At 37.7% G+C, this 12,268-nt stretch overlaps 1 protein-coding gene across 7 annotated transcripts in view; it reads right to left on the bottom strand.

The window, feature by feature from the left end:
- Positions 1-6,327: 6,327 nt before the first annotated feature.
- The window catches only part of FAM135A (family with sequence similarity 135 member A), a 130,718-nt gene continuing 124,777 nt past the window's right edge, over positions 6,328-12,268 (bottom strand). For 6 of the 7 annotated variants that reach the window (XM_049895111.1, XM_049895155.1, XM_049895120.1 and 3 more), the window contains 2 exons: positions 9,683-9,796; positions 6,328-7,768 (listed from right to left, as the gene is read on the bottom strand). In XM_049895111.1, coding sequence (XP_049751068.1) covers positions 7,563-7,768; positions 9,683-9,796 — 320 coding nt within the window. In that variant the 3' untranslated portion in view covers positions 6,328-7,562. Of the gene's footprint in view, positions 7,769-8,450; positions 8,769-9,682; positions 9,797-12,268 lie in introns of those variants that run through there. The other variant, XM_049895128.1, reaches the window with a different exon arrangement.

Here is a 12,268-nt window from a genome sequence, read left to right as displayed (position 1 = left end):
GACATGATCTTATACACAGAAAACCCTAAGGAATCCTCCAGAAAACTACTGAAACTAATAGAAGAGTTTGGCTGAGTCTCAGGTTATAAAATAAACATACAAAAATCACTTGGATTCCTCTACATCAACAAAAAGAACACCGAAGAGGAAATAACCAAATCAATACCATTCACAGTAGCCCCCAAGAAGATAAAATACTTAGGAATAAATCTTACCAAGGATGTAAAAGACCTATACAAAGAAAACCACAAGGTACTACTGCAAGAAACCAAAAGGGACCTGCACAAGTGGAAAAACATACCTTGCTCATGGATAGGAAGACTTAACATAGTAAAAATGTCTATTCTACCAAAAGCCATCTATACATATAACGCACTTCGATCCAAATTCCAATGTCATATTTTAAGGGGATAGAGAAACAAATCACCAATTTCATATGGAAGGGAAAGAAGCCCCGGATAAGCAAAGCATTACTGAAAAAGAAGAAGAAAGTGGGAGGCCTCACTCTACCTGATTTCAGAACCTATTATACAGCCACAGTAGTCACAACAGCCTGGTACTGGTACAACAACAGGCACATAGACCAATGGAACAGAATTGAGAACCCAGATATAAATCCATCCACTTATGAGCAGCTGATATTTGACAAAGGCCCAGTGTCAGTTAATTGGGGAAAAGATAGTCTTTTTAACAAATGGTGCTGGCATAACTGGATATCCATTTGGAAAAAAATGAAACAGGATCCATACCTCACACCATGCACAAAAACTAACTCCAAGTGGATCAAAGACCTGAACATAAAGAGTAAAACGATAAAGATCATGGAAGAAAAAATAGGGACAACCCTAGGAGCCCTAATACAAGGCATAAACAGAATACAAAACATTACCAAAAATTATGAAGAGAAACCCAATAACTGTGAGCTCCTAAAAATCAAACACCTATGCTCATCTAAAGACTTCACCAAAAGAGTAAAAAGACCACCTACAGACTGGCAAAGAATTTTCAGCTATGACATCTGCGACCAGCGCCTGATCTCTAAAATCTACATGATTCTGTCAAAACTCAACCACAAAAAGACAAACAACCCAATCAAGAAGTGGGCAAAGGATATAAACACACATTTCACTAAAGAAGATATTCAGGCAGCCAACAGATACATGAGAAAATGCTCTCGATCATTAGGCATTAGAGAAATGCAAATTAAAACTACGATGAGATTCCATCCCACACCAACACGGCTGGCATTAATCCAAAAAACACAAAATAATAAATGTTGGAGAGGCTGCGGAGAGATTGGAACTCTTATATACTGCTAGTGGGAATGTAAAATGGTACAACCACTTTGGAAATCTATCTGGCGTTATCTTAAACAGTTAGAAATAGAACTACCATACAACCCAGAAATTCCACTCCTCGGAATATACCCTAGAGATACAAGAGCCTTCACACAAACAGATACATGCACACCCATGTTTATTGCAGCTCTGTTTACAATAGCAAAAAGCTGGAAGCAACCAAGGTGTCCATCAACGGATGAATGGGTAAATAAATTGTGGTATATTCACACAATGGAATACTACGCATCGATAAAGAACAGTGACGAATCTCTGAAACATTTCATAACATGGAGGAACCTGGAAGGCATTATGCTGAGCGAAATGAGTCAGAGGCAAAAGGACAAATATTGTATAAGACCACTATTATAAGATCTTGAGAAATAGTAAAAACTGAGAAGAACACATACTTTTGTGGTTACGAAGGGGGGAGGGAGGGAGGGAGGGTGGGAGAGGGTTTTTTATTGATTAATCAATCAGTAGATAAGAACTGCTTTGGGTGAAGGGAAAGACAACACTCAATACGTGGAAGGTCAGCTCAATTGGACTGGACCAAAAGCAAAGAAGTTTCTGGGATAAAATGAATGCTTCAAAGGTCAGCGGAGCAGGGGCGGGGGTCTGGGGAACATGGTTTGAGGGGACTTCTAAGTCAATTGGCAAAATAATTCTATTATGAAACCATTCTGCATCCCACTTTGAAATGTGGCGTCTGGGGTCTTAAATGCTAACAAGCGGCCATCTAAGATACATCAATTGGTCTCAACCCACCTGGAGCAAAGGAGAATGAAGAACACCAAGGCCACACGACAACTAAGAGCCCAAGAGACAGAAAGGGCCACATGAACCAGAGACCTACATCATCCTGAGACCAGAAGAACTAGTTGGTGCCCGGCCACAATCGATGACTACCCTGACAGGGAGCACAACAGAGAACTCCTGAGGGAACAGGAGATCAGTGGGATGCAGACCCCAAATTCTCATAAAAAGACCATACTTAATGGTCTGACTGAGACTAGAGGAATCCCGGGGGCCATGCTCCCCAGACCCTCTGTTGGCACAGGACAGGAAGCATCCCCGAAGACAACTCATCAGACATGAAAGGGACTGGTCAGCGGGTGGGAGAGAGATGCTGATGAAGAGCGAGCTAATTAAATCAGGTGGGCACTTGAGAGTGTGTTGGGAACTCTTGTCTGGAGGGGGGACGGGAGGATAGAGAGAGAGGGAAGCTGGCAAAATTGTCACGAAAGGAGAGACTGAAAGGGCTGACTCAATAGGGGGAGAGCAAGTGGGAGTACGGAGTAAGATGTATGTAAACTTATATGTGACAGACTGATTGGATTTGTAAACGTTCACTTGAGGCTTAATAAAAGTTAATAAAAAAAAAAAAGAAAAAAAGGAAAGGGAAGCAAGCAGAGAGTTCGGAACCTCGTACCACGAAGAAAGCAGCACCTGGAGCAAACCACATCCTTTGGACCCAGGGTCCCTGCACCTGAGAAGCTCCTCGACCAGGGGAAGATGGAGGACAAGGACCTTCCAGAGAAAGAAAGCCTTCCCCTGGAGCTGACACCCTAAATTTAGATTTGTAACCTACTAGACTGTGAGAGAATAAATTTCTCTTTGTTAAAGCAAAAAAAAAAAAAAAAAAAAAGTGAGTCATAGGTCCAGCCCACACTCAAGAGGAGTGGATAACACCATAAGTTACATCATCGAAGGCCATTTCAGAGTCAGCTTCCTTCTCCCCCCACCTCCCCACCCCCATGGTGGCAAGAATGGAGGCATGCATTTCTTTTAACATAATGTTTTCTTCTGCCAGAGCCTTGGTGGCACAGTGGTTAAGCGCTCAGCTGCTAACTGAAAGGTCGGTGGTTCAAACACACCAGCCGCTCCATGGGAGAATGATGTTGCAGTCTGCTTCCGTAAAGATTCACACCCTTGAAAACCCTATGAGGCAGTTCTAACCGTGTTCTATAGGGTCACTATGAGTAGGAATCAACTCTTTGGCAATGTGTTTGGTTTCTTCTGCAAAGCTGATGGGCTTGCACCATACTTTGCCAACTGCCATGACCAACTGATCCCCTAATGTAGTTTTATATAGCCTGGGTAGCAGGTTTGAAGGGGATAGCAATTAGTTCTTACAGGAATAGACAATTATTCTGGGTTTATATTGCTTTCCCTGACTTATGCTTCTTTTTATGTATTCATCTGTGAACTTATGGAATGTCCTGTACACCATACACCTTATACAGCATCGCACACGATACTTAACAAAAACTCATTTTCTTGTGAAATATGTAGTGTAATTGATGCCAGTCTTATGCATCCCATCATCTAGAAGCAACTGGTTTTACAGAATGATGGACAGCCTTATTGTAGATGTAGCTTTGGAATGAGGTAACAGTGCACTTCAGGATGCTGTTCTAAAGGATTTGGCATATGCTCCAGACAAGGAACGGTATTCGGTGATTATCTCTTGTTGCCAGAATAACAGGGTCTGAAGAGTAGAAGAGGGATTGGCCCTATTACTTCTGACACATTGTCCATTATTTTTGGCTTTCCATTGTGGGGAGAGGCAATCTGCCATGGGCCCCGAGTGTCCCAGATCCATCTCCTAATACTGAGCAGTTTCTATACCTACTCATATAGGCAACTAAGTAGGTCAAGGCAACCACAGCATGACTATCATTTAACTGCTGCTTCCCTGGGGAAAAGGGACTGGCTTATTTGGTGCTTGCTAAAATGTTTACTGCTTGATCAAAAACTGCTGGGCCCTTGGCCCTGAGTTCTCTTATAATGCAACCCACCATGTGTACAGGTGTCATCTGGCCCTCTACATTGCACTGTGGGAATTGGGGCTACAGGAACCAGTACAAATATGCTGACACTCTGGCTACTACGTTTGCTGTAATAAAGTCTTGTCTCTGACCCAGGAGCCTCTTGTCAGCATCCATGACTATAGCAAGCTAACTTGTTAGCCTGCAAGTAGGGCAAAGCCTCAGACCCCTCACACATCTTGCCACCCATCTTCATGATTCTAGTTTCTGGTGACAATTTTTGCACCTAGGACAGGAGTGCTTCCACTAGGGGATTGCAGTGCAATGAATTACTTAATATGGCTCTTCTAGCCATGGTCTTTGTGACTCACACACAATGATTGCGTGGGACTATGCAAATATGGTATATGGAACCTGTGATGGTTGGGGTTGTGTCAACTTGGCTTGGCCACAATTCCCAGTATTGTATGGTTGTCCTTCATTTTAAGTATTGTGAATTCTGACCTCTACATGTTGATGAGGCAGGATTGGTATAAGGTATGACTTGGGTTGCAGCTTTGCAGGAGGGCGTGACTCTAGTGCCACCCTTACTAAAGTTATGCCCTTCCCTGGGGTGTGGCCTGCATATATGTGTGTGTCCTGGCGAGGTTCTCTCTTTCCATCTGGATCCCACTCAGGTTCATGATCAACTGACCTCCCCAGAGGCCTGTGTCTGACCTGCCAATTCTGGGATTCGCCAGCCTCCACAGCCCCTTGGGCCAGAGGCCTATTGTGTGACCTGATTCAACAGCTTCTGCAGCCTTGTGAGCCAGCAGCCCATGGTCTGAACTGCCAGTTTGGGTTGGTCAGTTCTTGCAGCCACATGGGTAGGGAGAAGTGTATGCCTGACCCACAAATTTGGGACTTGCCTCCACAACCACGTAAGCCACTTCCTTTATATAGTTCCTGAGTTCTGTGAAACTTTGCAGCGAATTAGGGAACCCAAAGACACGAAGAAGAGTACTGAGGGGAGAGGGAGTAGTTGACTGAGATGATGGAGTGGTACGGCAGCTTGAAAAAGTTGGACATTTGGGACATCTCTAACCTGTACCTCATAGGAAACAGCTTTGTGCTGATCCTTATAAAAGGAATTATTCATTTAGGGATATAATAATGTTTTCCCTAAATTTAGAAACTGAGACTGTTCCCTTGAAATTTTTAACTCATTCTCCTTGATAAGGTTAAAAAAAAAAAAAAAAAGCAGTTACAGTGCTAGCCGGAGTGACTGGCTCTGACCACCATGGAGGAAAAGGTAGTAAGGAGAGGAGTATAACTAGAACTCAGGGGATCTCCTGGAATACTTCTTCAAAATATCATGCTGAATTGTAAAAACTGAGCAAAGACTAATGTGGCAAGACCCCCAAGCCTGAGCTCTCCCAGATCCGTGGGTCGCTCATTAGGTAAAGAGATCTGATTAGCTGAGGAGCTGGTTGAACACAAAGGAAACAGGGAATGCGTGGCAGTGGTGATAAATCATAAGCCATCTAGACTCACGACCAGTGGCAGAACTGAGGGCTGTATTTACCAAGGGTGTTTCGTATCAGAGAAGTTTGGGACAAAAAAACATGCTGCTACCCACATTCTATCCTAGAGACTCTGATTCAGTTGGCCTGAAATGGAACCCTAGAATTTGCATTTTTAACAAGTAGTCCAGGTGATTCTCAACAAGGAATGCTGCAAAACACTGGTCTAGCTATTTCCTTCCTCACTGGGTTATGCATAGGTTTACACATTTAATTAATTTCCCTTTTCTTTCCTATCTTATACCACTACTTTATAGGGGAATGGTGGTTAGGTCATAATTTTGTCTACAGGTTGCAAAGTATTGAGACAAGATCATCACAGAACCAGAGGAGAAATGGACATCACACAGAGGACTGGGGTTGGGGCTGGATGGAGGCATAATGGTAGGCAGCATTTTAAATGTATAAACATGGCAAGGATGGTGTATGTGAAAGTTGCAGAGCCAAAGAGATGAACTAGAGTAGATCTCTGATGTTTTTATATTTGCTGCTTAGTCATCAAACTCATTTCATGTTTGGTGAATCCTAGTAGGAGAAATGGCCCCACTGTGGAAGTTGAGAACATCAGTTAATTGATATAGTTTATCCAAGTTATCCAAGTTATAAATAAAAACATATGCCCCTAGTATTCTGAAAGTAAGCAAAGGACTGCAAGTATTTTAGTTGCTCCTCTAGATAGTCATTTGTTCATTTATTAACAGCAGAGGCAATAACACAATGCTAAAAGCGAACATGCATCAATTGTACAACACATACTTACAAAAACCTTCTGTTCATCACAACTGGTAAATGCAAACAGAACCTTTATCCACCGTTAGTGTATTATTATTTTCACAAGTTAAAGAGGAAAGGAAAATAGTGAATTTAATGCTATTCAGCACCTTTAGTAAAGTCAAAAGCCAACATCTCAATATATCAAAAACTTCTGCGTCTGTATCACCAACATGTAAAGTTAATTCTTTTGTCCATTTTAAACATAAATTGCTTTATTTACATTACTTTAGTTCAATAAATTTTAACAATATTTAAAAATTATGTAAATCCATAAAAGTATTTCAGAAATTTCAACAATTGTTATCTGTACATACAGGGAAGTCATGAAAAAAGTTAAACAAATGTAGCCAGTAAGTTCAAGCGACATCACTAAATTTAGCAAAATTCCAACCAAACCAAAGCGGAGGGCATTCAGACATTCAAAAATCTTTATATGCTGCTAACATGAACATGAAAAGTTCCAGTAATAAAAGTCAATATGAGGAATAATGTTGAAATCACCAGTAGAAAATATATTTTAATATGCATGACATATGTTTAATAGCAACGATAATGGCTTTATAGAAAACTTTTATAACATTGTCATATATGAACTACCTGGTTTGATCATGTGATAAAAGTATATTTTAGGGCTACAGAAATTGATTTCAAAAAATATATTTTAGCAGCCATAATTTTATTTCCAGTTAAAACATAGTAAAATGCTAAAAGTAAAACTAAATAACACCCCAGTATTAGAAAATTCAAAATTCCATGCTATTCTAGCAATAATGGCCTCTAATATGATGTAGTCTGATGTAAGAACTGTGGAAAGTCAACAATAATTAGATGTACATGTGGGCTTAAAGTTTCACTGAAACACTTAGGTAGCAAAATATATGAAAAAGTAATAGAAAAGTAAAAAGATAAAATTAAAAAAATATTGCACAGCCACATTACCTAGAAAGTAAAGTTTTTGATGTTTTAAAAAGCTCTAAACATGGATGATATAAATTATCTTCCATATAAAAAAGTATAAATATTTCTTAGAACTTATTAGCATCTACAGTTTAATATAATACATTATTTGAATCATTGTTGAATGAGGTAATTGTCAAGTCTCTAAGAATGCTTTTATCCTACTGGAAATATTTGAGGGCAGCAACCAGAAAGAATTTTTCTAAAAATATTTCTGAATCAAGAACAGCTATATGTGCAGCTCTCCCAATCAGTGAATCAGCTGTATTGGGCAATGCATTGATGACATTATATCGAACCAAATTACAGTCCTTGCTTTGCAAAACTGGGTGAAGCAAGTTATGGATCATTTCGGAATAAAACTGTCCTATGGAACAAATAGAAAAAAAAGAAAATTAGTTCAGGGCAGTAAGTGGAAAAAAATTCTGGGCCCACTATTTATATAATTTATAAAATTTAGTTACATTATTTCCAGTTAAACAGAAAAAATCTTTTGTCAAGGTTTTATTTTTCTTTTGACTGTAATTTCTGATACTGTTTTATGGTAAATATAAGCAATCACATTATTCATCCAGCCAAGTAAAAATAACAAATTTCACTTTACATTTCTCTTGCCAATTTGATATTTTTAATTCAAAGCAATGCATATAACAAAACAAATGTCTTCTTCAACGTTAAGTCCCTTATGACTCGTTAAACCATTATGAAAATAATAAGCTAGCCACAGTGAGACGTTTTGATAATGCAAAAATTTAAACTTCAGCCTATAGGAAGTACTTTAAAAATGTTTCCACGGAAGTGTAAGTCATTATTTCCAAATTATTTTGAGAAAGAATTAACAACACCCTATAGTTTTGAATTTGGCTCAAAGAACAAACAGGATCCTTTTTTTTGGTATGAGAAGCTTTATTCAGACCTTGGTACTGCTATTAATTCAAAGTTGTACTCCTTTCTCCTTCTTTTCAGTTAATTCTTATAATAAATTTAATGAGGTCATGCTAATTGTTAAAGATAAATATTAGATATATGTAAACATAGAAGTACCAACTGCCTTATAAGGGATAATACAACATTTTTAATGTTTGTACATTACTATATTACTAATATGTTAGTGCTAATGTATCCATGGAAACTGAATTTTAGGGAGGCAGGTATTAAATTTCAGAGGAGAGCTATGACAAGAAAGGAATAGGATATAAAAGTACAATTAGAGAAAAAGAAAAATATTAGTAAGATTAATATCACATGGACTCAAGAAAAACTTACTCCAACCTCTCCTCTTAGCTTTCATTGTAAGTCAAGTTAGATTTCTGGTTCCATGTTACTTTTAAAATATGTTTACACTGGAAGAAGTCCAAGCATGTCCCCTAGTGGCAGAAAATCCCACTGTTAAAAAGGGACTAAAAATGACATTTACCCAGTTTCTGCTACCCATCTGAAGGCTAAACCTCCTTGGAAATTCTAGCCTTTGCTAGAACAGAAGTAAAAGAAGGTTATTCTGATGTCACAAATGCTCAGTAAATATTTGTTAAGTGAATGGAATATCTACTATGTGCCAGGCACCAGGTTAGGCAATGCCAATATAACCCATGTATATGAGAGTCCCTGTCCTTAGGAGCTGCTCACTGTCACAATCTAGAAAAAGCAAAGGATCAACAGTTTGTTTAAAATCCGTTTCATTTCAAAAAAGGAACTGAAATAATGGGAGATAGAAGATTCAAGTTCTTGCCCTGTAATTAACTAGCAGTGACTTCAGATAAGCCAATTAACATCTCTGGGCCTCTGTTATAAAGTGAGCAAACAGGACCTGAGTCTTCTTTCTGGCTACAAACAGCTATGATTTGAATTTATTTGGTTATTCACAAATAGCTAAAGAATAAATAAATAAAATCATTATCACTCACTACTAGCAAAGGGGGGCAAGTCCTTGCTGCCGTCTTAGACTAAAAGTGAGATACAGCAGAACATGCAGCGTGGTATTACCACAATCACCAATCCCAATAATCCTGAGGAAATCAAAGTACACATTATAAAATGCAGAGGCAATAGTAATTAGATGAAAGAATTACAGTATTTCCTAAGAACAACTACTGCTTGCTTGGTAAAAACATCTGACACAGCAGAAGAGAAAGGAAGAAAACTGGAGGAAGGATAACTGTTAAGATTAGTGGGAGGAAAAGGAAGTAAAAGGAAAGAGAAGGGTGAGAGAAAGTGACTCTAAGTTTGGGAAAAAGCTCATGTTTAGCTATCTTTTCCAAATATTTCTAATTTACTTTGTTACCTGACTGTTTGTCCTTTAATGCTGTTTTACACATCTCAATGCGGGCAGAGTGATAAGGAACATAGCGATCCTGTAGCGATCCCACCAACACAACATTTTTGAAGTAATGAAGCCCTGTGAAGAGCAAATACAGAAGTAAATATAATGTAATAATTAACTAGATTAAAAGTAACATCACATTAAATGACCAAATGGAAAAAAATTTTTTTCTTAGTAGTATTAACTTTATGACTTTTAAACATCTGATGAATCTTTCCTCTAAATTTCCTACAAAAAACAACTTCATTGTATATGGTCTATGTGCTAAAATGAGAACTGTCTTTGCACTGAGAGCAAGGACTGTGTCAAGGAGGTGTGGACATAGAGTAACCCCTTGCCATTGAGTCAATTCTGACTCATAACACGTGGAGTATGAGGGACTAAATAGGAAGCATTTCTATAGGTTCTATATAGGTAGCCAACATTCTTACTCTCAAAGGGTATTCCTCAATATTCAGGAATATTTTCCAAAGAAAAAAACTATATTCTTCCATAAAAACTAACAAAACACCCCACACAGTCATTTAAAGTTGCTTTGTATTTGTTTTCATTTATGACTCTTGCCTAATATTTTTCATATTCTCTCCTTGTTAAAGGATGGCATCAGAAAGGGATATGCTTTGATTTTTCACTAATAATGAGTTTCATGATGTGTCCACAGACTTTCATGAGGTTCCTCTTACTTCTTTTTTTTTTTTTTTGTAAACTAGCTGAATTTAGGGCTTATAACCTTGGGATACTTTGTTAATTGGCTCATATAAGTACTGAAATCATGTTCTTGACCACCTTAATACTAGTAATGCTCTAATTTTACTAATTAGCTCATACTAGTAAATAAAAAACAAAATTTTATATGAGTATTCAATAAGATACAAATCAATAATGGGCAATACATTAACACTAGGGTGAGTAGTGTTCTGGAATTTTTGTTCTGGAACATTCCAGAGTAAAATTTCGGTAGTGTCCACTGAAATTTAGATTGTTACAGACAGGCCAATTATGGGGACCCAGAAATGGAGGAAGCCTTTGTAGAAGCTCCCTTCTTCCCCTGGAACTTAAGGATCCTGATCATGAAACAATTTGAGGTAAGTATAAAGCAGCCTTGATAAATATAAACTCAAGTATGTTATTAAAAAAAAAAAACTTAAAATTGTTAACAGAAATAATGGAACAAAACTAGAAACTGAATTAAAATTTTTTCTATATGAAATACATACCCAAGAATGTCATTACTTTTTGGAAAATATCATAAGGGAAACAGCATAATTAGCTACTTTGGCTAATATTAGTAAATTAGAAGAGTACCCTTACTTCGCAGAACAATTATTTACAACCAAGTAGGTTTCAAGTTTAAGTCAGGTACAGAAACATTCAATGACAACAATCTGTTGCTCTTGAGTCGATTCAGACTCATAGCGACCCTATAGGACAAAGCACAACTGTCCCATAGCGTTTCCAAGGAGCAGCTGGTGGATTTGAACTGCTGACCTTTGGGTTAGTGGCCAGCTTCTTTTCTAGCCTTCTCTGCAGTCTACTCTTGCCAGTTCTTCCCTGCGACTATCAACTTTCCTCAACATTCAATCCTCATCCCTTCTGTATATATCACCTATACCAAATATAATTCCATCCTCCAGTTTTCCCAGTGGAAAAGGTATCACTTTTTTTTTTTGTGTGTGTGGCAAACTGAATACATAAACTACTAGAGATATAAATGAAATCAGTGGAAATTGACATTGCTGACTAACAACATCAACGGGCAAATAAATAACTACTGTAAGGAATTGATTCAGTTGCACATAAATATTTAAAATCACATTTTACGTAGACTAAGAAAAACTGATTCTTCATTTTCGCATTTCATGAAACAAACTCATTCCAACTTGGGCATCATTGGACAGCAATGTCTTTATCATCATTAGCACCATTTTTTTTTAATCATCTAAGTGTCCTAGAGCAGAGGCCTTCAAATTTGTATACATTGATTCACTTCCAGGGTAGATAGGCATTTGTAGCTTTAAGAAAATTAAATTTTAAGAAAATTTCCAGATCTCAACTTCCTTATAAGCTCTTTTATCAAAATGAGTTGTCTTTCTTCCACTTTACAAGAGGAAGTTATTTCTCCAATCTATTACAGATCTTATTAGGGTGTATAGCCCTAGGGTATAAAAATCTCTGGGGAACCAAGTGAAATATGAAGTCTAACTTTGAGAAAAAATAAGTTTTGATTTGACTGATTGTTTTCACAATGAGAAATGGCTTTGCCAATTAGATTTTATGATACACATTTTCCATAAACTGGATGAGCTAAAACTGTACCTCCAACTGGATGAGCAAACTCTTCATATTTTGATGAAAATAAAATTAAAGCACAGATATGCTATCCAATACACCATAAAAACATATCTTTTGCACTATTTAAATTTATGACAAAGATTCCTAGGTATCATTTTAAAAATAGAGTACACAGTTTTTCAAAATTCTTCTAAGGAGTAAACAAGTCAAACATTTGAAAATCACAGTACATTACCTTTACTTCTATCCAAGTTG

The sequence above is a fragment of the Elephas maximus genome, chromosome 1, assembly GCF_024166365.1.
Source record: "Elephas maximus indicus isolate mEleMax1 chromosome 1, mEleMax1 primary haplotype, whole genome shotgun sequence".
NCBI lineage: Eukaryota > Metazoa > Chordata > Mammalia > Proboscidea > Elephantidae > Elephas > Elephas maximus.
The sequence above is the reverse complement of the archived record's forward strand: the minus strand, read 5'-3'. Positions and strand labels throughout refer to the sequence as shown.